The sequence below is a fragment of the Bos taurus genome, chromosome 1 (genome assembly GCF_002263795.3).
Source record: "Bos taurus isolate L1 Dominette 01449 registration number 42190680 breed Hereford chromosome 1, ARS-UCD2.0, whole genome shotgun sequence".
Taxonomy (NCBI): Eukaryota; Metazoa; Chordata; class Mammalia; order Artiodactyla; family Bovidae; genus Bos; species Bos taurus.
In genome coordinates, this window is record NC_037328.1 from 81,978,873 (window position 1) to 82,003,432 (window position 24,560).

A 24,560-nucleotide genomic window follows, 5' to 3' on the forward strand; every position below is an offset into this window, starting at 1 on the left:
AGTAAAGAACTGAGACCCCCCCAGCCCAACAGTTTTTAATGAATCAGATCCTGACAACAATCAATCAGTGAGCAAGCTTAGAAGTAGGCCCTTCCCCAGTTGAAACTTCAGATGAGAATGCAGCCCTGGCCCATGCCTTCATTGCAGACTTGTCAGTAACTTTGAAGCAAGTGACCTAGCCAAGTCATACCTGGAGTTCTGACCACAGAAACTGTGTTGTGTGTGTTAATTTGGGAGTGATTTATTACACAGCAATAGGTAACCAACATACATAGCTAAGGTCAGCATCAGTGTGGGAGAGGAATATTCAAGGGTATGGTTATTGAAAAGGTAATTATAGGAATTATTCACACACATTTATAAACAGTTTTATATAGATGGATGTTTTCCAGCCTTTCAGAATCTGAGATGGAATAATTTCCACTACTTCAACAACAATGATTAACTCTGTGTTAAGTACTGGGAACAATATGGTGAACAAGAACAGAGGCCATGTTCCTGGCCTCAGGCACCTATAGTTTGTAGCAGAGAAGAGGGGATGAGGAAAGACATTAGCTCAATAATTCCTTTTTTTTTTAACTTAAAAAAATTTATTTTTATTTTTTTATTGCAGGATAATTGCTTTACAGAATTTTGTTGTTTTCTGTTAAACCTCAACATGAATCAGCCATAAATAATTCCTTCTTTAATTATGTATTTAAAGCTGTTAAGTGATAGAAAGGAAGTATGTATATAACTATAAATTAGTTTGGATTGGTATGAGAAAACTCGAGAAAGTGGCAGATAAGCTGAAGAGGTAGGCAAGAGAGAAAGAGGCAGGAAAGAGAGAAATTCCACAGTAGAAGTGGCATTCTTAAAGGGAAGCTGGATAGGTGGTCAGGAGCTATGGAATAAGTTCATATTTATGGGCAGATTGTATCGTGCCATGTGATAATGGTATTGTGGGTTACGGTTTTTAAGCTTTCATTTAGAGATAGATGTTAAAATATTTATGGATGAAATTATATGATGTATGGTGTGGTGTGGTGTGGTTTAGTCGCTAAGTCATATCCGACTCTTGCGACCCCATGAACTGCAACCTGCCAGGCTCCTCTGTCCATGGGATTCTCTGGGGAAGAATATTGGAGTGGGTTGCCATTTCCTTTTCCAGGGGATCTTCCCAACCCAGGGATCAAACCTGGGTCTCCTGCGTTGCAGGCAGATTTTTTACCAACTGAGCTACAAGGGAAGCCCATGATGTGTGGGATCTGCTTCAGAATAATTCAGTGGCAGGGTGAGGGTCAGGAGTGGGTAGAGCTGCAGATGAAAGATTTTCCAAATGAGTTAATGATTATTGAAGCTGGGTGATGGATACTTGTGGGTTCATTATACTACTCTACTTTTCTATGTTCCATAATAAAACTTAAAAAACTTAAATCCTGAAAACACATCCTGAAGGCTATGTATATGTATAATGTTTGAGAGGTCACAGCACATATACCTCCTTGTGCTCCATTCCGGAAAATAGAGGTTAATAACATCTTTAGGGCAAGGGAATGGAATGAGTTTTATGTTACAGAAAGTATAAAGACTTCTCAGCTTCAAATCATATGGCTAACATAAAGTAGGGTATTTGGGTCATTTACCTTGCCTCCTGGCTGTAACACATTACTTCTGCTCATTTTTCGCTAGCTCAGACGGCATGGTTTCATATATAACAGAAACTTATAATATGGTTCACTCTTGAATAAAAGCCAGCCGAAGGATTCTGTTCAAATTACATAGCATGGACAGTGTTAGAGCGAATTTATGGGTTAGGAAAGGAAAAGAATACAGTAGGAGAGAGGCGAATCCTCTTTTGTTCAAAAAATTCTGGGTTGGCTTGCAATGGCAATAATGGATTATTAATTTCTTTTTCTCTTTTATGTATGTTATTCTCAGGTGGGTCAGGCTGTGAAATTAATAGCAGGGATGGAGACATGAGTCAGGGATGTACTTCCTTAGGATATTTTTGGTGGGGGAGAGAAATACCTGGAGCTGAAGCTGAAGACATGATGCTTCATGTTTCAATGTTCAATTGTTTCAATGTTAGGTTATTTGGGGAATCACAGTTTGAGATTTTGATTCATACCTTCCTTGACAGTACCTTTGCCACCAAATTGTTTTTCTTCAGTTCAGTTCAGTCACTCAGTCATGTCCAACTCTTTGCGACCCCATGGACTGCAGCATGCCAGGCTTCCTTGTCCATCACCAAATCCCGGAGCTTACTCAAACTGATGTCCATCTAGTTGGTGATGCCATCCAATCGTCTCATCTCTGTCATCCCCTTCTCCTCCCGCCTTCAATCTTTCCCAATATCAGGGTCTTTTCCAATGAGTCAGTTCTTCACATCAGGTGGTCAAAGTACTGGAGTGTCAGCTTCAGCATCAGTCCTCCCAGTGAATATTCAGGACTGATTTCTTGTAGGATTGAGTGGTTTGATCTCCTTGCAGTCCAAGGCACTCTCAAGAGTCTTCTCTAACACCACAGTTCAAAAGCATCCATTCTTTGGCACTCAGCTTTCTTTATAGTCCAACTCTCACATCCATAATGACTACTGGAAAAACCATAGATTTGACTAGACAGAACTTTGTTGGGAAAGTAATGTCTCTGCTTTCTAATATGCTGTCTAGGTTGGTCATAGCTTTTCTTCTAAGGAGCAAGCATCTCTTAATTTCATGGCTGCAGTCACCATCTGCAGTGATTTTGGAGCCCCCCAAAATAAAGCCTGTCACTGTTTTTTTTTTTTTATTTTATTTTTAAACTTTACATAATTGTATTAGTTTTGCCAAATATCAAAATGAATCCGCCACAGGTATACATGTGTTCCCCATCCTGAACCCTCCTCCCTCCTCCCTCCCCACCTGTCACTGTTTTCATTGTTTCCCCATCTATTTGCCATAAAGTGATGGAACTGGATGCCATGATCTTTGTTTTTTCAATGTTGAGTTTTAAGCCAGCTTTTTTACTCTCCTCTTTTACTTTCATCAAGAGGTTCTTTAGTTCTTCTTCACCTTCCACCATAAGGGTGGTGTCATATACATATCTGAGGTTATTGATATTTCTCCTGGCAGTCTTGATTCCAGCTTGTGCTTCATTCAGGCTGGCAGTTCATGTGATGTACTCTGCATATAAGTTAAATAAGCAGGGTGACAATACACAGCCTTGATGTACTCCTTTCCCAATTTTGAACCAGTCAGTTGTTCCATGTCTTGTTCTAACTCTTGCTTCATGACCTGCATACAAGCTTCTCAGGAGGCAGGTAAGGTGGTCTGGTATTCCCATCTCTATAAATTTTCCACATAGTTGTGATCCACACAGTAAAAGGCTTTGGCGTAGTCAATAAAAGGGTTGTTTCTCTTCAACCCCTATTAAATGAAGACTTCACTAGAGTCATATATATGCAGATTACAGTTACCATCTTAAGCCAAGGTTAAATAAAAGGGAAGACTGCTTATGGCAGTGAAGATTTTCAGAGCTTGAAGATGAATTTGGTTATTTCAAAACCATGATGAATCTCTTTGTTAGTGCAAAGCAGCAAAGGAATAAAGTAATGGAGAAGGTGGACCTGGGCATAAACATGTTCCCACACATCATTTGTACTGAAAGGCTTCGTTGTTGTTCCCTGAACCTTGGCAATTACAGGCATTTTCCTGTGCTCTGAAAAACATTTGGCAAACAGCGAGAGGAGGTCCCCTCCTTTTCTGTGTTCAAGGCTGGGCTCTGGCCTTGTTGCAGGGAAACGCTAATTCCCAGTTGTTCTCCCTGGGAGCAAATGGTTTGTTTTCTCCTCACTGAATCCTGCCAGGGGTGAGTTCTCAGCAGCAGAGCCTGGCATGGAAAATCCATTTGGAGCAACTAGTCCCCAAGAGGGAAGAAGGCAAGCCGATTAGGGGGTGCGGGGGACAGCTGCAGCCACCGTCAGGGCCAGTCACACCTGCAGGCCGGGGTGGGCATTAATACACAAAGGCACACACAGAGTCCACAGCAAACATGAGTCTTCTTGTATGCCCACAACTACACGAACCACACCCAACCAAATCCATCCATATATACCACACACGTACACTCAATATAGCAGTCACATGCACCACACTGCCATATACATAGCACAGACACATACACTGCATAACAACTGTGCCCACCACACCCCACATACACATGGTTACATAGAAACTCATCTACTGAATACCACATACAGAACGTATACCCTACCATACAAAACACCCCACTCACTCTCCACAGTGGTCATATGCATCCATGCCACATATGTGCATGAACACACATCTCACAGTCCACGTTACAGTCACAGGCATCATACACACCACACACATACCATGCACACACTTAACACATCCGATTACACATACACACCACATCTAATCCACATAACAAATATACACACGAAACACATTCCACATACCAGTCCCATGCATCACAAATACATCTCTGTTACATACACAACCCCATGGCACCCAGCTTGATAACCTTCCCGCTTAGCAAGGTGGGGCTGCAGCCTCCGGCTGAGAAGGGGCGGGTGGTGGTGTTAACACAGGCCATGCCCTGCAAGCTGGTGGCCTTGGCCCAGGATGTGTGCCCCAGGGGCCGCGCTGGGAGCGGGAGACAGCCCCGGGGGAGCGCACATGTGTTCTGTGTGCACGTGTGCGTGCCCCCAGGGGCCGATATGCCCCGGCACTCTGGGTGTGTGTGTGTGTGTGTGTGTGTGTGTGTGTGTGTGTGTGTGTGTGTGTACGAGAGCAAAGTGGGCTGCGCGTGGGGCAAGGCTGTGCGTGTGTGAAAACTCCGCTCCCACCTGCGCAGGGACTATAGCGCACTGGGCGTCCGGGTCCTCAACGTGCACAGCCCTCCGCGGAGTGTGAACATGTGTTTCGGAGGGAGTGTGTGTGGGGGAAGCGTGCGTGGAAGCTGGCGTGCGTGTGAAAACCGAGCCTCCGAGGCGGCTGTGTTCCTAACAGCCCTCCGTCCGTGGGGGCCAGCCTACGGAGGTTGAGTGAGTGTGCGGCGGCAGCAGGGCCGCCGAGCGTGTGTGAGCAGCCGTGTGTGAGAAGGCGGGGCTGGCGGGGGGACTCGTGGCGTCTGCCGGAGCCAACGCGCGTGTGTGCGCGTGCGTGTCCACGTGGGGGCGCGGCGCGCGCCACGGCGGAGGGAGGGAAGGCGGCGGCAGGCCCAGCCCCCGGTCGCAGCGCCCGGGGCGGCTCCTCTGCGAGCCTAGGGACCGCTGCGCTCCCGCCGCCGCCAGCTCTGCTACCGCCACCTCCAAGGGCTGACCTGACTCCCGGCCCGCGCCGCGCCCGCCTCGGCTTCCTGCCCGCCCAGACGCCGCTCCTACCGAGCTCCCGGTCTCGGCTCCGCGGAGTGAGAGGAAATGAGTGCGGCCGCGGCGCCGGCGCCCGAGCGCGGTTGGAAGAGCGAGAAAGTGGACGAGGCTCAGGCCCTGGCGCGGAGTTGCGCCGCCCGCAGACCCGACTTCCAGCCATGCGACGGGCTCTCCATCTGTGCCACGCACAGCCACGGCAAGTGCTTCAAGCTGCACTGGTGCTGTCATCTCGGATGGTGTCACTGTAAGTCGAGCCACGTCTCCTCGCCTTTCTCCGCGGTCCCGAGGGCTCCCGCGGGGCCGTCCGGGGTCGTAGTAGGGACTGTGCGGCCTGGGGGGCGCCTGGCTGGGCCGGGGCTGCCCTGCCGCAGGCCGGGGCCACCGTGGGCTCCGGGCGGCGGGAACTGCCCTCGCGCCGGACCAGTCGGGCCGGCGCTGCCTTGGCAACGAGATGAAATCTGTGGGGAACCTACCTTTTTAGCCACTTCTACAAAAGGGGTCTCCCGGTCCCAGGGAAACTGGGGTGTATTCCTCCCCGCCCCCCGCCCCGCCCCTGTTTTCTTTTTCAACCGAAAAGACCAGGCGCGTGTGGAGAAAGGGTAGAGAGCCGTCAGAGTTGACGACAACTGGAGGGGAAGTCTTTTTTCAGGGCTGGTGGTTAAAATGTGTACCTCTTAATTTTTTCACTTTTGTCTTAACTGGCTGCTATTTAGAAGAAAGAGAACCCTTGGATTTGGAATCGTAGCCCATTTCTTGTATCCAGATTGAGAAAGCGCTGAAGAGTGAGGGACTGCTTCCAAGAAGTTAATATTAAGAGTTTGGAAGGGTGAACTCCTTGAATACCCAGTTCCAGCATATAAAGCCAGTGTATTATAGAGACTGTTTTAAAATTGCAAAAATAAAATGAAAGTAAGCTTCTGTGATCTTAAAGTAATTTGTAGAACTAAATGGTCTAGACCTTTTCTCTTATGTCTATCCTGCCTGTGATTTTTAAAATGTTTAAGTGTCCATTTAATCAGAATTTCACTATTTTATTAGTTTATGGTATTTGGCCTGCTATATCTGATGAATTATTTCTTTTTAGAAATGTATTCTAAACTTAGTTACCACATAACCTTATAATAGAGGGTTTGTAGTGTTTATTTAGGATGCAGATTCTCAAAGTGATCTTAAAATTATTTTTTCTTCTTTGGTTAGAAAAAATGGCTCCCAACAAGAGATGCAGTACATAACAGATACTTTTCTATTAATTGAACATAATAAAATATGTTAAATTTATGACTTCAGGGATAGAGAATTCTTACGTTTCCTTTACAAATGCAAGACACGTTGAACAGTATTGGTTTTTTGCATTCTGTGTACTGTTGGGTCTGTTTTGTCCTATATCTCATTATTCCTGTTGCTCTCAGCTCCATTCCTAATTGTATGGCATTGCTTCCGTGGGGAACAGGGTGAAGAGTTGAAAGTAACAACTGTGGGAAACCTGTGATGCCAGAGTACACAAGTAGGGTGACTCCAGTGGTCCATTTCCTGTGGAAGTATAGAAAGAGTCATAGTGTGAATTGTGAGGAACATTAAAGATGGTCCAGTTCAGTGCCTGTCATTTCGGCAGTCTCCCCTTTGAGTACACCGTAACTGGTGGTAACCTTGCAGTCTTCTCAGGCAGCCTCTTCCTTCATTAGACAGCTTTGACTCTTAAAAATGCTCTTCCTTATATGGAGCTAAAATCAGTTACATTGGAATTTCTTCCTACACCTCCTATTTCTACCTTATGAAATCATATATAACAATCTTAACCTTTTTTAGATCCTGTCTGTTTCAACTCTTCAGATATACACATGATGTAGACTGTTTTACCCTATCTCTAGTCATAGCATCTGGCCTGAAATAGGTTTGTAATTCACATTTGTTGAATGACTGAATGAAGGTAGCCATTGTTTTCCTCTCAAGCATCGTCTTGTCCTATTTATAAATCTCCATTCCTTTCTATGGGCTTCCCAGGTGGCTCAGTGGTAAAGAATCCTTCTGACAGTGCAGGAGATGCGGATTCGATCCCAGGGTCTGATCCCTGGGTCAGGAAAATCCCCTGGAGAAGGAAATGGCTGCCCACTGCCATATTCTTGCCTGAGAAATCGCATGGACAGAGGAGCTTGGTGGGTTGCAGTCCATGGGGTAGCAAGAGTCGGACATGACTGAGTGACTAAACCACCACCATTCTTTTCTGCCTTTCCTTTAATGGTGTTCAGGCCCCTAAGCATCCTGGTTTTTCTATTCTGAACATATGCCGATATGGTTATGATTCTATGAAGATAGTGACCCCTAGAAGGGTACACCATATCCCAGCTGTGGTATGATCTGTCCAAAATTAAGCAGGACTGATATCGCCTGTTTGATATACTACTACTGCAGCTAGCATCACATTAGCTTTTCCTCCACATCATATTGAGCTTGTCGTTGTCAGATTGAACTAAGCTTGCTGTGAACTAAGCCATTAAGCCTCTTTTTTGTTTGTGTGTGTGTTTTACATTTGTGGCATAAGTTAGAGCGCTTGCCTATCTCATAGTTATATATTTGGGATATGGCTACTCACAGATCACTTAGATAGATCCCTTCCGTATATTTTCCTCTTTCCTTATTGATAAAATTGTTAAACAGGAGAAGACCACAGATGAAAGTCCTGAACTGTCTTTCAGGCTCATAACAATTCATTAATGAGCACTTTGTTGTTATGATCATTTTAACAGTTACCTCACTACCTAATTGGGCTTCCCAGGCGGTTGAGCTATAATCTGCCTGCCAGTACAGGAGACCAAGAAATGTGAGTTCGATCCCTGGGGGGTCCGATCATTTGGTGTAGGAAATGGCAACCCACTCCAATATTCTTGCCTGGAAAATTCCATGGACAGAGGAGTCTGGTGGGCTACAGTCCCTGTGGGGTTGCAAAGAGTTGGACATGGCTGAGCGACTGAGCACACACACACACACACACACACACACACCTTATCATACCTTTATCCACCTTTTGTTTATCTTATCTATATTGGTTTAGTGAGATACTGATCAGATACTTTGTTGAAATTCTCCCAACATACTACTTTTATGTCTTTTTGATACATGATGTCTATCTGTAAACATACTTCTGTAAAAAAAAATAAAGGAAATTAGTTGAGTATAATGTAGGTTGATTCCACAGATGCTTAACATTTTCTTTTTTAAGTGATTAGTAGCTACTTTTTAAATAATCTGAATTTAGAAAGGACTGGCATTGAGTATACTGGACCATTCGCAGTTCTTTTTTTTTTTTTAAATCAAGCCTGCATTTATTTGCTCTCTTCAGTCTTTGGCAGCCTTCTGGGATTCCATGCTTCCTCTGCTGCTGGTGGTTTGATGATCACATCCAAGAATAGCTTCAGTTCATTTAGAGCAGCCAGCTGCCCTGTTCAGTCTCCTCACCTGTGTGAGGCATCAATTCTTTCTACCCTTTTTAAGCCTCAATATTATTTTTCTTTAAGAGAAGCAGAATTAACATATTTGAGAAGTTCTGCTTCCTTTGGAATGCATGAACACAATGTCAGTCCTAAATAAAATTCTTTTAATTTTGGTGAACATACATTGAGCACCTTCTCTTTATGGGACATTATTATGGAAACTAGGAATACAGATACGAATATAGCTGGATCATGTCCCATAAGCAGAGTGTAAGGGTGTGATTCATCCTATATTTATTTTTGCATTCCTTTAAAAGCACAAATGATATGAATGAAAAATGATCAACTTGTTCACCAAATTGGTAAATATTAAACCAGGAAGACTACCTTGAGATGCTTGAGAGAGGAAATTCAGAACAAATAAAGGAAATTCAGTTTTATATGGTTGATGTTAAATTTGTGAAATTTATAACCTTATGAAGTAGAAAAGGCTGCAAGTGCATAACTGTTCATGAAAGACACAAACTGTGTATATGTTGACAGATGCAGTGCTTGATGTAAAGGAAATAGTATATTTGGGTAATTGATTTTGAGGACTATGTCTGTGATGAAAACTGGATATGTTCTATTGATGTCTCTGTCAGAGATAGATTATTGGGCTGATTGAATTATGGCCCTGAATCTGAACCTTTATTTTTTTTTTAAGGAGTGGTATTGGGTTGGTTTAACAAATGAAGGATTCCAAGAAGAGTTTTGAGAGAGGAAAAGATGTGGCTTGGCTAGGGAAGAGGGATGGTAAACAATAAATCATATGTAGATATTGTAAAGTAGCTTTTTTGTGACTGGAGTAGATAGAATGTTAGAAGAAATAAGAAATTTGATTGTTGAGGTGTTAGGGAGGGATGAACTGGACAGTGGGGAAGTTCCAGTTGCTTAGAGACCTTGGCATTATAATGGTGAAATGAGTAGTGGGGGGATGAAATCGGCATGGGAGAATATTTTCATATTAGTGTAAAAAAATAGGTTGAAATTCATGCAACAATGTCTATTTAATGGAAATTAGAACAGATTAGATTTAGAGGGGAAGGAAGAGGATAGTTATAAAGGATGGATTCTAGAATTTTGCCTTATGCAGCTTGGATGGATGGTGATGCTGTTCATTCACTAACAACCACATACTGGAGAAGAACTAGGTTTGGATAATCATGGAATCATGAATCCACAAAGACCATGAATCCAGTTTTGTATCTATTGAGTTTATGTTGCCTTGTCATTGCATGGCGATGTCAGTAGGCATTTGGATATAGAGGATACAGAGCTTGGAGAAGTCTGCACTGGAGATAATATGGAAGTCTATAACTTCTTTATAGATTGCAGTTGTAGCCATGATGAAGCATGAGATTGCCAGCGGAGAAGTTATAGTGTGAGAAATGAAGAAACCCTTTAGGCTTTCCCTTTAGAACACTTAACATTTAGAGGCTGGTTACAGGAGGATGAGCTGGCAATTGAATCTAGGAAGAGATGGCCAAAGAAGAAAAAATCTGGAAAGCATGGTATTACAGAGGCCAAGGGAAAGGAGTGCTTTAAGAAAGAGTATGAAGATGAAATTTGTTTTCAGCAGGTTATTTCTTAGATATTGGTGAAACTAGAAATAGTGATTTTTTTTTTTTATTACTGAAGAAGAGGCTGAAAGGTTTAGTTTTGCAAGAATAACTTAAGGAGTATACTTAATTATAGCATAGCTATTTGCGATCATGAATTCTTCAAGGTAGAAAGGGAACAAAATACCAGGATAAGAGAATTAGGACACAAAGATAGTAGTTAATATTTATTGAGTGATTACTTTGTGCCAGAGTAAGCTGATTATGCTAAGCATTCAATAACCAATGATGTTATTATGTCCATTCTGTAGTGGAGGAGAAATGCTTAAAGAAGTCAAGTAACTTTCCCGTGGGCATGTAGCTAGTAAGGAGTAGAACCTGGATTTGAAGCCTTGTCTGTCTGATTCTTGGGCCTGGAGTCTTAACCACTACAGGCACTCTAGAGCAATTTAAAGTTAATGAGCAAAATCAACAGTTTTTTGGCTTTGTTAAAACCAGTGATGGGGAAAGTTTTTAAGAAATAGGTGGCAAATTGTATCAATTGCCATAGTGAAGTACAGAAGAATGGGAAGTGTAAAGAGATCCCTGAATATGGTGAGGCGTGAAATCCAAGTTAAGAACTATCAAAGAGAAAGTGATGAGAGGGTGTTGGGGGTGAGGCGGGGATGGATAGGTAGAGGTGGGGTCATGTGTGTGATGTGATGTCTGTACCACCAGCAGAACTCAGCTTTTATTGGCTTAATAAAATCACACAATAGGTGAGCTCAGTTTTCTGCAGAAGACATCTTAAAAGATGTCTCTTTCAGGTTGAAAGCAGGAAGAGTGGGACTTGATGTAGTCTAATAGATGATATTAACATATCTAAAGAAAAACTGTTAAAGCAGAAGGTGGATAGGCAGCATCAAATTACAGAAAAATGGGAGTAGGAGAGGCAGAATTTGGAAATGTTTTTTCCCAGGACTCTTCAGAGAAGGTGGCACAGCCTAGAGGCTTACATGTCTGGTCTTGTGACTGGACTATCTCAGCAAGTGTTTGGTTATAATCTGGCCTCCTATTTTTATATGTCCTATAGGGAAATAAAGCTGATTAGAGGATTTAACTGTCAGGACCTTGGGGCAAGTATAGGTCTGTCCACTAGCTAGTGTATTAGCATTATGGTTTTTGCATTACTCTGTTTGTTCTATTTTCCTGCTTCTACTCAACCTCCCAAATCAAGTTCTGACTTCCCCGGGGTAATGCCAGCTGGTTTTCCCAAAGGGCAGCTCAGGCGTATCAGTAACAGAAGCTACAGAAAATATATTTGAGATGTCTGATAGTGAAAACTGGCAAAAAAGGGAGTGGTAGTTTGATTAGATGGAGGAGTCAGCTGAAGGTTTTTTCTTCTAATGAGGCCTCTTTCTATGTCTGGTAATTAAAGGAAGAGGATTCAGGTGTTAGCCAGTGCAGAGGTGAAGTCAGTTTCTGAGTTTTCTCTTTTATCCAGAGATAGAGAAAGCTCATAGGTGTTTTTCCATGTAAGTGGTGTTTCGATAATAGATGACAGCACACTTGTTGTTTATATGCAGGCACAATTGTAACTTTATGCGTGTGTTAGCTCATTTGCACTTCACGACGGCCTTGGGAAGTAGCTATTGTTATTATCCTCATTTTTTAGGTGGGCACTTGCTGGAGGTCCCACGAAGTAGCCCTGGCCACATGTGGTCAGTGTATTAGAATCTCACAGACCAGCTGGTACCCAGGCTCTGGGTTTCTTGGTTCTGCTCAAGGTACAATAAGGAGGATTTCAGCTATTTCAGATTCTCTTTGGAACAAGGAGGATTTAAATAAATTAGGAAAAATAAGAATGGTTTCTTATTTTAAGAGAAGGGCAACTATATGCAATATGAACTTTTTGGAGTGGTTGCAAACTGTACAACTAGGCTTTTAAAAAGCATTTAATGGAGTTTGGGATCTACATGTGCACGCTGCTATATTTTAAATGGATAACCAACAGGGACCTACTGTATAGCACAGGGAATTCTGCTGAATGTTATGTGGCAGCCTGAATGGGAAGGGGGTTTGGGGGAGAATGGATACATGTATATACATATGGCTGAGTCCTTTGCTGTTCACCTGAAACCATCACAACATTGTTAATTGGCTATACTTCAATACAAAATGAAAAGTTAAATAAAAGATATTTAATGATGTATTTGTATAATATGAAGTTTCAGTCATGTCGTATCTTCAGATGATCCCTGACTAGTGCAAGCCTCTTTTGGTGAGCTTTGCATGTGTACCGTTAATTATTACTGGTTTCCAAGACTGATGAACTTTAAAAGGTTTGAACCAAACAGCTTTTGAGGACCTTTTTATGACTATTCCCTGCATTATAACACCCTCAGTTTAAGTTTATCCTCTCATGTTGTGGAACCTCATTAATTCACAAGAAAGAATATCTTCAGAGAAGTTAAGTGTTATTAATTCCAAATAAACACAGGGACATATGTTTAACTTAAACTAACAGTTATCTAGAAGAAGATATGCTTTCTTGAAAAATAAAGTACTTTATATATAAAATGTGAGGACAGAGTGTGGTCGTAGAAAGAGTGAGGGCTTTGGAGTCAGACACACTTGAATTCAGTCCTGGTTCTTCCATTCATTGGCAGGATAGCTTCGGATAGGTTACTCAACCTTTCTCAGCTTCAGTGTTCTCTTCTGAAAAATAGGAATAAAAATCCTACTTCACAGGGTTGTTGTGAAGATTAAATGACATAAGCAGAGTACTTAGTGCAGGTGTTCAGCATCAGCCCCTCCTCAAAACAAGCGATGGAAATATTAGTATAGTCATCCCAGGGACAGGCTCTGCAGTTGGGCTTTGTGTCTGAATCCTGGCTCTGCCCACTGGCTAGTTACATGGTTTGGGGGAAGTTACTTAACTTCCTTCTTTCAGTTTCATCATTTTTAATACGGGGATAATAACATAGTTACATTATCATAGTGGTGATACGTCAAAAACCCAAACTCCAACTGCTTCTCCTTGAACAAATGTCCCGGTTAATCTGGGATTCACTTTGTAACCACACTCATTTGTTCAGTTACACACTTCAACACAGATGGTAAAAACATACATTTTGAATAGAATGACCTTTAGAAATCAAGTTTTTCAGTTGTCCTCATTGTGGGAAGATCTATTTCATAATAGCTACTTTGTGATAATTTATCTACTTTTTACCTTGGAATTTTATTTTGTGCTCTTCCACTCCCCTGCTCTATCCTATTTTCCACCATTGTTAAGCAATGGATAGTTCTGATTAATTAGATACACCAGTTAATAAGTATTATTATTATATTATAGCAAACATTATATCAAACATGATATAGAAGTATTGTATCAAACATGGGTTAATATGTTTCAAAGGATCAGAATATTATAAAGCTGTTAAAGTGAAGCTGCACATACTAACTTTAATGATTGCTATCCTGTAACAATACTTGGGTATCATCTGGAATATTGATTTTGTGTAGAAAAATGGCAAAGTGCTAGTTATATGCAACATGAAGGTTTTTGGACTGGTTGCAAAGTGTATAAAACTATGCTTTTTAGGAGGAGTCCTGGCTGCTAGAATGATGGACAAAGTAGAATTAACTGTTTTTGCAAGTTACTTTACTAAAATTCACAGAATTTTTGTTTTGTGTTTCTTTTCTTCTTATTGTTGGTTTGTTCTTCAATATTCTGATATTTAGCAGTATTCTGTAAGCACACTACCAAAAACATGCAATGTCTGAAGTGGTCAGCAGCTACAATATCTGTATCTGCACAATGCCCTGAAAAAGTCCATTCAGGACAAATTTTTTAACCTCCCTAGTGCTTATTTGCCCATTTAAAACTAGATTCTTGGTGTGATATAGAATGTTATTTCTTCCTCTGTATCTCATTTAAACAGACCTTTAGTGAGATGAAAACACTAAAAGAGTTTTGTAGTGATTTGGTATTTTGTGTAATAATTGTGGTGTTTTGTGTCTGTTAGACTCATTTGTTTTTTCTTTCTGTCTGCACACACACACACATGCACATACATGTGCTTTTTTTCATTTAAAAGTAAGTTGCTGATGTGGCATTTCACCTAAATATTTCAGCATACCTCTCATTTTGCTATGAAACCACAATACTAATCACACCTAAGATAGTAACATGAATTCAGCAACACCATCTAATACACAGTTTCCTTAATTGTCAAAAAATTAATTTTATAGCTGACTTTTCAACTCGAGAGCCAATCAAGATTCATATATCACACGGATATTTTAATGGCATAGACTGTGGCGATGGTTTCACAGGTGTATACTTACCTCTGCACTCATCACATTTTATGTATTAAATCTGTACAGCTTTTTCTGCGTCAGTCATACCTTAGTAAAATGGTTTAACAAGTGAAATAAATCAGTGGAATAAAAACATTCATGCATCACATTTCATTATTGTATCACTTCAGTCTCCCCTTTAAACATTCTAGAATAATCATACTTTTTTGGGTGGTATTGAAGTTTTTGAAGAGTCCAGATTAACTGTCTGTAGTATATCCCATGTTTTAAATTTGCCTTATTAGATTTAGGTTAAACATTTTTGCCTAGCTATTAAATTTGTGCTGTTGTATCCCTTGTATAGCATTATAGGAGGAGACATAGGTCCCTGTGTTCTACTTGTGTAGGGTGATGACTGCCAAATCTGTCAGTATAGACATATTGTTTCTCCTTTGTTACTTTTTTTGTATAGTCATTTTAATCACTTAGTAAGAATAAGTAACTGTGGAGTGATACTTGGACACTGAGTGAATATCCTGTTCCCCAATAAACTTTAACCCATTGATTTTAGTATTGACTAGAGAGTCTGTGTCAATCACTTATTACACCGTGTTGATAGTGATATTCTAATTCTGTCCTTCCTAACATTTGATGGCGTTTGAAGAGGTTTCTTTTCTTTGTATCTCTTCTCTTTTAGGTAATATGATAGGCAACTTGATTCTTTTTAATGTGCTATAATCAAGCATCATATTTTTTTTTGATGCTCAAATTGTCCTACATTTGCGCAATGAGAGCGTCTTCAAGATGGCTTTGTGACCTTTTGACATGTCCCTATCATTTTACTTTACTGCTTTCTGAAGCAGTAAAGATATTCCAGACTTACCTAGTGATTTCCTCACTCCAGGCCAGAAATGAGTCATTTTTCCAAGAAACCCATGTTCCTTTCAGTGAAGAATGGTATGGAAACCATTATCTGGGTTTTTAATGTACCTGTTTCTGCCGGGATGCTACTGCACGTTAACTTTCAGTGGACAGACTTAGAAAGTGTATGTCTTGTTCATCCTTCCCCATTCCGTAGTTGTGCCTGCCTTCTCTGTGGGTAAAAACCCTGGTTTCCAGTATATCACAATATTTACCCATTTCTTCTATTTTCAGCTACCCATAAGACAGTTTAGGAATTATTATATTGGTTTCACTACCAATGACAAATTGATGACTTAAAGTTCAAGATAGAATATATCCTGGGAAGGATGTATGTAGTCAGAACACTCTGTTCAAAAGTTTCTTGAGTTAATTTTTTTCTGTGTGGTCATGTTATCAGTTGGGTTCATTTATTTCTGATTTGAATCAATTTCAGGTATACTTTTTTCATCTTTTTTAAATTGAATTTTTAATTTTGAGATAATTTGTAGGTTCACATACATTTGTGAGAAATAATACAGAGATCCCACATATTCTGTATCCAGTTTCCCAGTGATAGTATTTCACAGAACTGTAGTGTGATATCATAACCAGGAAATTGTCATTGATACATATAGGTTCAGGAACAGTTTCAGCATTGCAAGGATACCTCATGTTGCCTCTTTATAGGCATACTCACTTTCACTTCTGCACCAGCCCTAATTAATCCCTGCCAATTACTAATCTGTTCTCTATTTCTTTAATTTTGTCACTTCCAGGATGTTATATAAATAGATCATACGTTATGTAACCTTTGGGGATTGGCTTTTTGCACTCAGCGTAATAACTCTAGCGATTCGTTCTGTTTGTTGGGTGGATCGATAGCTCGTTCCTTTTTATGGCTAAGTAGTGTTCCATGCTGTACGTGCACCACAGTTTGTTTACCTGTTCACCCACTGAAGGACACCTGGGTTGTTTCTGGTTTTTAGTTATTATAAATAAGCCTGCTGTAAACCTTTGTGTATGGTTTACTGTGTGAACAAAAGCCTTCATTTTTCGGGAATAAATGCCCAGAAGCACAAATGCTTGGTTATGTGGAGGTTGCACATTTAGTTTTTTAAGTAACTGCTAAACTGTTTTCCATGGTTACCGTACCATTTTACATTCCTGCCAGCAATGTATGAGTGATCCAGTTTCTTCACCACATTTCTTGTCAGTGTTTGGTGGTGCTGCTATTTTTGTTTTAGTGATCTGATAGATGTGTACTGATCACTCATTTTGATTTTAATTTGCATTTACCTGATGGTTAACATTGATGTGCTTATTCACCATTTGTATATCCTCTTTGGTGAAGTGTCTTTAATTTTTAAGACTTTTTTAAGAGCAGTTTTAGGTTTACAGCAAAATCAAGAGGCAGGTATGGAGCTTTCCCGTGTATTTTGCCCCCACATGTGCATAGCCTTGTCTATTATTATTTATCAGAATTGTACATTTTTTTTAACCCAGGATGAACCTATACTGACACATCATAGTTATCTAAGGTGCACAGTTTACCTTCGGCTTCACTCCAGGTGTTGCACATTCTATGAATATGGACAATAATGACATGCATGCATCATTTATAATACCATCCAGAGTGTTTTCACTGCTCTAAAAATAGCCTCCCCTTGGAAACCACTGATTTTTCTCATTGTCTCCATTGTTTTATTTTCTCCAGAATGTCATATAGTTGGAATCATACAGTATATAGTCTTTTCAGACTGGCTTCTTCCACTTATTAATGTGCATTTCTCCATGTCTTTTCATGGCTTGGTAGCTCATTTCTTTTTAGTGCTGAATAATATTCCATCACCTGGATGTACCACAGTTTTGTTTTTTTTTAATTATTTTTTTTACAAAAGTAAATTGAGGTATAACTGACATTTGTTTCAGGGGTACAGCATAGTGATTCAGTATTTGTGTATACAGTGAAGTGATCATTGCAGTAAGTCTAGTTAACATTCATCACCATACATAGTTACAGATTTTTTTCCTATGCTGAGAACTTTTAATTTAAGATGTACTCTGGTAGCAACTTGAAAATATACAGTAGAGTATTATTAACTATTATTATAGTTACAATAACTGAAACAACTATTCCCAATTATCAGGTGGTGCTAATGGTAAAGAACCCACCTGCCAGTGCAGGAGACATAGAAGACATGGGTTTGATCTCTGGATTGGGAAGATCCCCTGGAGGAGGGCATGGCAACCCATGCCAGTATTCTTGCCTGGAGAATTCTGTGGACACAGGAGCCTGGCGGGCTATGGTTGCAGCCTGTAGGGTTGCAGAGTTGGATATGACTGAAACAACTTAGCACTCATGCATCCCTGCTGCTGCTAAGTTGCTTCAGTCGTGTCCGACTGTGCGACCCCAGAGACGGCAGCCCACCAGGCTCCCCCATCCCTGGGATTCTCCAGTCAAGAACACTGGAGTGGGGTGCCACTGTCTTCTCCCATGGGTTGCCATTTCCTTCTCCAATGCATGAAAGTGAAAAGTGAAAGTGAAGTCGCTCAGTCGTGTCCGACTCTTAGCGACCCCATAGACTGCAGCCCACCAGGCTTCTCCATCCATGGGATTTTCCAAGCAAGAGTACTAGAGTGGGGTGCCACTGCCTTCTCCCATGCATCCCTAATGATAGTTTATTTTATAACCGAAATTTGGCCATTTTGACCATCTTCACTCATTTTGCCCCATTCTCTCACCGCCATGCTTTTGGCAACCACCAGTCTGTTTCCTCTACCTGTGAGTTTTCAGATTTTTATTATTATTTTTTTAATCCATGTGTAAGTGAGAATATATGGTATTTGTCTTCTTCTGTTTGACTTATATCACTTACCGTAATGCCCTGAAGGTCCATCCATGTTGTCACAAATGGTAAGCTTTCATTCTTTTATATGACTGAATAATATTCTGCACATATAGCACATTTTCTTTATCAATTCACGTGGTGGTGGATACTTAGATTATTTCAGTGTCTTGGCAGTTGTAAATAATGCTGCTGTGAACAGGTGGGTGTGTATATCTTTCCAAATCAACACTTTCATTTTCTTCAAATGCACACCCAGAGGTGGAATTGCTGGATCATATGTAGTTCTGTGTTTAATTTTTTGAGAGACCTTCATACTGTCTTCCATAGTAGCTGCACCAGTTTGCATCCCCACCAACAGCACCAGTGGTTCCCTTTTCTCCACAGCCTCACCAACGCTTATTTCTGGTTATTTCTTGGGTGTTTTTTAATAACAGCTGTTCTAGCAGGTGTGAGGTGATACCTCATTTTTGTTCTGATTTGCATTTCCCTGATGATTAGTGATGTTGAGCTCCTTTTCATGTGTTGACCATCTGTATGTCTTCTTTGGAAAAAGGTCTATTCAGATTGTTTGCCCATTTTTAAACCAGATTATTTTGGGTATTGAATTTAGTGAGTTCATTATATATTTTGGATATTAACCCATAATGAGTTATATGATTTGTAGGTATTTTCTCCCATTGGGGAGGTTACTTTTTCATTTTGTTAATGGTTCCTTTTCTTCTGCATAAGCTTTTTAGTTTGATGTGTTCCCACCTTCTTATTTTTGCTTTTGACATCAAATTTCAAATCATCACCACCAAGAATGAAGTCTAGTTTGAAGCCGAGAAGCATGGTACCGCCAGCTTTGTTCTTCTTTCTCAAGATTGTTTTTGCTGTCTGGGGTCTTGTACACTATGGTTTCTTCATTCATCTACTAAAGGACATCTCGGCTGCTTCTAATTTTTGGCAGTTATGAAGAAAGCTGCCATAAACATCTGTGTGCAGGTTTTCGTGTGAATGGAAGTTTTCAACTCCTTTGTGTAAATAAATACCAAGAAATGTGATTGCTGGATTGTATGGTAAGAGTCTGTCTTCCAGAGGGACTGTATTATTTTCATTTCCACTGGAAATGTTTGAGCGTTGCTGTTGCTCCACACCCTGTCCAGCTTTGCTGGTGTCAGTGTTCCAGATTTGGGCTGTTCCATGTGTGTGTTTTTCAAATGTTTTCTTCCAGTCTGTGACTTGTTTTCTAATTCTCTTTATATGTTCTTTCACAGAGCAGAAGTTTTTAATTTTAAATAAATTAAGGTTATTAGTTATTTCTTTCATGGATCGTGTCTTTGGTGTTATATTTAAAAAGGCATCACCATACCCAAGGTCACCTAGGTTTTTTCCTTTGTTATCTTTTAGGAGTTTATAGTTCTGTATTTTACATTTAGGCCTGTGATTCATTTGGGGTTAATGTATGTGAAGAGTAAAAAGTCTACATCTAGATTTTTTTGCTTTTGCATGTTTGTATCCAGTTGTTCCAGTACTATTTGCTGAAGAGACTTCTTTTCTTCTTTAATTGGTTTTTTTTTTTTTTTTTTGGCTGTTGAGTTTTGAGAGTTCTTAATATATTCTGTGCACTGGTCTTTTGTCAGAGCAGTAGTTCACATTTTCTCATAGTTCTGTAGCTTGTCTTTTCATCCTCTTACAGAGTCCTTTGTGGATCAAAATTTAAGAATTTTGATGAAGTCAGGTTTATGAAATTTCCTTTTATAGATGATGCTTTTGGTGCTTTTTAGAACTCTCTGCTTAACCTGAGATCCTAAAGACTTTTTCCTAAAGCTGTTACAGGTTTTAGTTTTACATTTAAGTCTGTGATCCATTTTGAGTTTTTGTATAAGGTGTCCATTTTAGATCCAGGTTTTGTGGATTCTTTTTGTTTTTGTTTGCCTATGGATGTCCACATTGCTGCAGCAGTACTTGTTGAAAAGGCAGCCTTTCCTCTATTGAACTGCTTTTTGTACCTTCGTCAAAAAGCATGTTGTGTAGTCTGTTTCTCTGCTCTGCTCCACTGATCTCTGTGTCTGTTCCTCTGCTGACACCACACAGTGTTGACACTATAGCGACAGAACGTATCTTTAAACCTGGTAGTCTGGGTCTTCCTACTTTGCTTTTTGTTTTTTTCAGAATTGTTTTAGCTATTCTAGTTCCTTTACCTTTCCATATGAATTGTAGAATAACATTTTCTGTATCTGTTGGGTTGGCTAAGACGTTGGTTCGGGTTTTTCCATACAGTGTTACAAAAAAAAAAAAGAAAAACTGAATGAACTTTTTGGTCACCCAATACATAACTCTTGCTAGGATTTTGATAAGAATTGTGATAAACCTGTAAGTCACCTTTGCTGCTACTGCTGCTGCTGCTAAGTCGCTTCAGTCGTGTCCGACTCTGTGCGACCCCGTAGACGGCAGCCCACCAGGCTCCCCCGTCCCTGGGATTCTCCAGGCAAGAACACTGGAGTGGGTTGCCATTTCCTTCTCCAATGTATGAAAGTGAAAAGTGAAAGTGAAGTCGCTCAGTCGTGTCCGACTCCTAGCGACCCCATGGACTGCAGCTTACCAGGCTCCTCCGTCCCTGGGATTTTCCAGGCAAGAGTACTGGAGTGGGTTGCCACTGCCTTCTCCGAAGTCAGCTTTGGGAGAGTTAAAAATCTTCCTTATGTTGACTCTTCGTTCCGTGAACATGGTATGTCCCTCCATTTATTTAAATCTTTGATTTATTTCATCAACATTGTATAAGTTTTAGCATATAAGTCCTGTATATATTTTGTTTGAATCATACATAAGTATTTACAATCTGCCTTTAGTGTAAGAGACCTGGGTTCGATCCCTGGATTGGGAAGATCTCCTGGAGAAGAGATGGCTAACCTCTCCAGTATTCTTGCCTGGCAGAGGAGCCTGGCAGGCTACAGTCCATGGGGTTGCAAAGAGTTGGACACAACTGATGACTTTCAGTCACTCACATTTACAATTTTAAAAATTACAAATGTATTGAGTTTTTAATCTTGGTGTTTATTGCCAAATTTTATTGCTTGTATATGTTTATTGCTAGGATATAGGAATGTAAGTGATTTTCATTTTTCATTCAGTTTATTTTGCATTCTGTGGCCTAGTTGAACTCACTTATTAGTTCCAAGAGTTAAAAAAAAATTGGGGGGGGGATTTTCTATTTAGACAGTCATTTCATATGCAGGTGGCGACAGTTTTATTTATGTTTTTTGCCTCCAATTCATATGGCTTTTCCCTTTCCCCCTTTTCTGCTTTGTTGCACTGGCTAGAACTTCTGGAACTATGTTGAATAAGAACAGATATCTGTGTCTTGTTCCTTTTCTCCTTAGGAGGGAAGCATTAGATTTTTCATCTTTAAGTACAATGTTAGTGTTAGATTTTTTGTGGTGTCTTTTTATTGAAGAAATCCTTTTCTATTCCTGTTTTATCAAAGTTGTTATTATGAATAAGTATCAAATTTTGTTAGATATGTCAGCTTTGCACCCCTGGAATAAGCGTCACTTGGTTATGGTGTGTAATTCTTTTGATATATTGCTGAATTCTGTTTGTTGATAATTTGTGAAGGATCTTTATGTCTATATTTATGAGGAGTGTTAGTCTATAGTTTTCTCTTTTAGACTGTCTTTGTGTGGTTTTGATATCAGGGCAATAGTAATACTAGTTTTATACAATGAATTGGGAATTTTTTATTCCTAGCCTATTTTCTGAAAGAACTTGCTTAGAATTGATGCTCATTTTTCTTAAACATTTGGTGGAATTCTCTAATGAAGTCATCTGGGTCTGGAAACTTTTAAAATTACTATTTCAATACTGTATAGCACAGGAAATTATATTCAGTATCTTGTAATAAATTATAATTTAAAAGAATCTGAAAAATATTATTTATATACATACATATATATGGATCTCTTTGCTGTAACCAGGAACTAACACAACATTATAAATCAACTGTACTTCAATAAAAAGCCTAAAAAACTAAATTAATAATTTAGTTTCCTTATTAAACAATATTCAAATAATTGCCAATGGATGAGTTGTGGTAGTTTGTAATTTTTGAGGAATTGATCCATTTCATTCTAAGTTGTCAAATTTGTGTGTGTGTTAATTTTATTGACCTGTTTGCAGAACTAGCTCTTTGTTTCATTTATTTTCTCTATTATTTTTCTGAGTTCATTGTCACTGATTTCTTCTCTCATCTTTATTATGTCCTTCCTTCTCTTCTGCTTGCTTTGAGTTTATTTTGTGCTGCCCACTTTTTAAGAATCTTAAATATGGGAACTTAGATGACTGATTTGAGGCTTTTCTTCTTTTCTAATGTATGCAGTTATTGTTATAAAAATCCATCTCACCATTGCTTTAGGTGTACCCCACAGTTTTGATATGTTTTATTTTAGCTTTCATTAGGCTCATGTTTTGATTTCTTTTGATATATCTTTCTGATTCGTGGATTATTTAGAAGTATGTTTAGTTTCCAAGTGTTTGGAGATTTTCTTGATATAATTTTGTTACTTGGTTTTTCATTTTAATCACAGAACACATTTTGTGTGATTTTAATTCTTTTAAACTTAAAACCGGGAGAAATATCAATAACCTCAGATATGCAGATGACACCACTCTAATGGCGAAAAGTAAAGAGGAATTTAAGAGCCTCTTGATGAAGGTGAAGGAAGAGAGTGAAAAGCTGGCTTAAAATTCAACATTAAGAAAATTAACATCATGACATCCAGTCCCATCACTTCATGGCAAATAGATGGGGATAAAATGGAAACAGTGACAGACTATTTTTTTTTGGGCTCCAGAATCACTGCAGATGCTGACTGCAGCCATGAAATTAAAAAATGCTTGCTTCTAGGAAGAAAAGCTATGACACACCTAGATAGCATGTTAAAAAGCAGAGACATCACTTTGCCGAAAAAGGTCCTTATAGTCAAAGCTGTGGTTTTTCCAGTAGTCATGTACAGATGGGAGAATTGGACCATAAAGAAGGCTGAATGTCAAAGAATTGATGCCTTTGAACTGTGCTGTAGGAGACTCTTGAGAGTCCCTTGGGCAGCAAGGAGAGCAAACCAGTCAATCCTAAAGGAAATCAACCCTGAATATTTGCTGGAAGGACTGATGCTGAAGCTGAAGTGCAAATACTCTGGCCACCTGATGCGAAGAGCCGACTCATTGGAAAAGACCCTGATGCTGGGAAAAATTGAGGACAGGAGGAAAAGAAGGCCCCAGAGGATGAGATGGTTGGATGGCATCACTGAATCAGTGGACTTGAGTTTGAGCAAACTCTAGGAGATAGTGAAGGACAGGGAAGCCTGGCTTGCTGCAGTTCATGGGTCGCAAAGAGTTGGACACTGCTTAGCAAGTAAACAACTGGTCCAAGTATCATTGACACTTAAAAAGTATGGGTATTCTGTTAGGTGAAGTGTTCTATAAATGTCTGTTAGATTCTACTGGTTGCTTATGTTGTTTAGTACATCCTTGTTTGTTTTCTAATATTTTCTGTCATTTGTTGAAAAGGATTGTTGATGTCTTATATACTCAGTTATGGATTTGTCTTTTACTCCTTTCAGTTTTTGCTTCATATACATTTGCAGCTCTATTGTTTGGTGCACACACATTTAGAATGGCTCTGTCTTATTAGATGACCCTTTTATCACCATCTACTATCTCTGTATCTCTGGTAACTTTCTTTGCTTCAAAGATTACTTCATGTGATATTTATAGAGGCATACCTGCTTTCCTTTGATTAATGTTTTCTTGACATATCTTTTCCTTCCTTTTATTTCTAGTCTGCCTATATTGTTAAATGTGAAGTGAGGTTCTTTATTTTTTAAATTTTAGTTAACTTATCTTTGGCTGCACTAGGTCTTCAGTATCAATGTCCTCATTGTGAGATATGACACTTGGTGGTTGATCATTGTATTGTATCAGTTTTTTTATTGTGTAACAAATTACCCTACAACTGAGCAACTGAAAACAACAGTAAATATTTGTTATGCATTGCATTTTCTATGGGGCAGGAATCTAGAGAGGATTAGTGGGCAGTTTTGGTTTAGGGTCTTTTGTGAGGTTGCAGTCAAGATGTCAGGTAGGATTGCAGATATGTGAA

At 39.8% G+C, this 24,560-nt stretch overlaps 1 protein-coding gene across 1 annotated transcript in view; it reads left to right on the plus strand.

Annotated features, from left to right (window-relative positions):
* Positions 1 to 5,191: 5,191 nt before the first annotated feature.
* C1H3orf70 (chromosome 1 C3orf70 homolog) overlaps positions 5,192 to 24,560 on the plus strand; it is a 120,735-nt gene continuing 101,366 nt past the window's right edge. The window contains 1 exon segment of the mRNA NM_001195030.1: positions 5,192 to 5,600. Within this exon segment, the coding sequence (NP_001181959.1) occupies positions 5,405 to 5,600 (196 nt within the window). The 5' untranslated portion in view covers positions 5,192 to 5,404.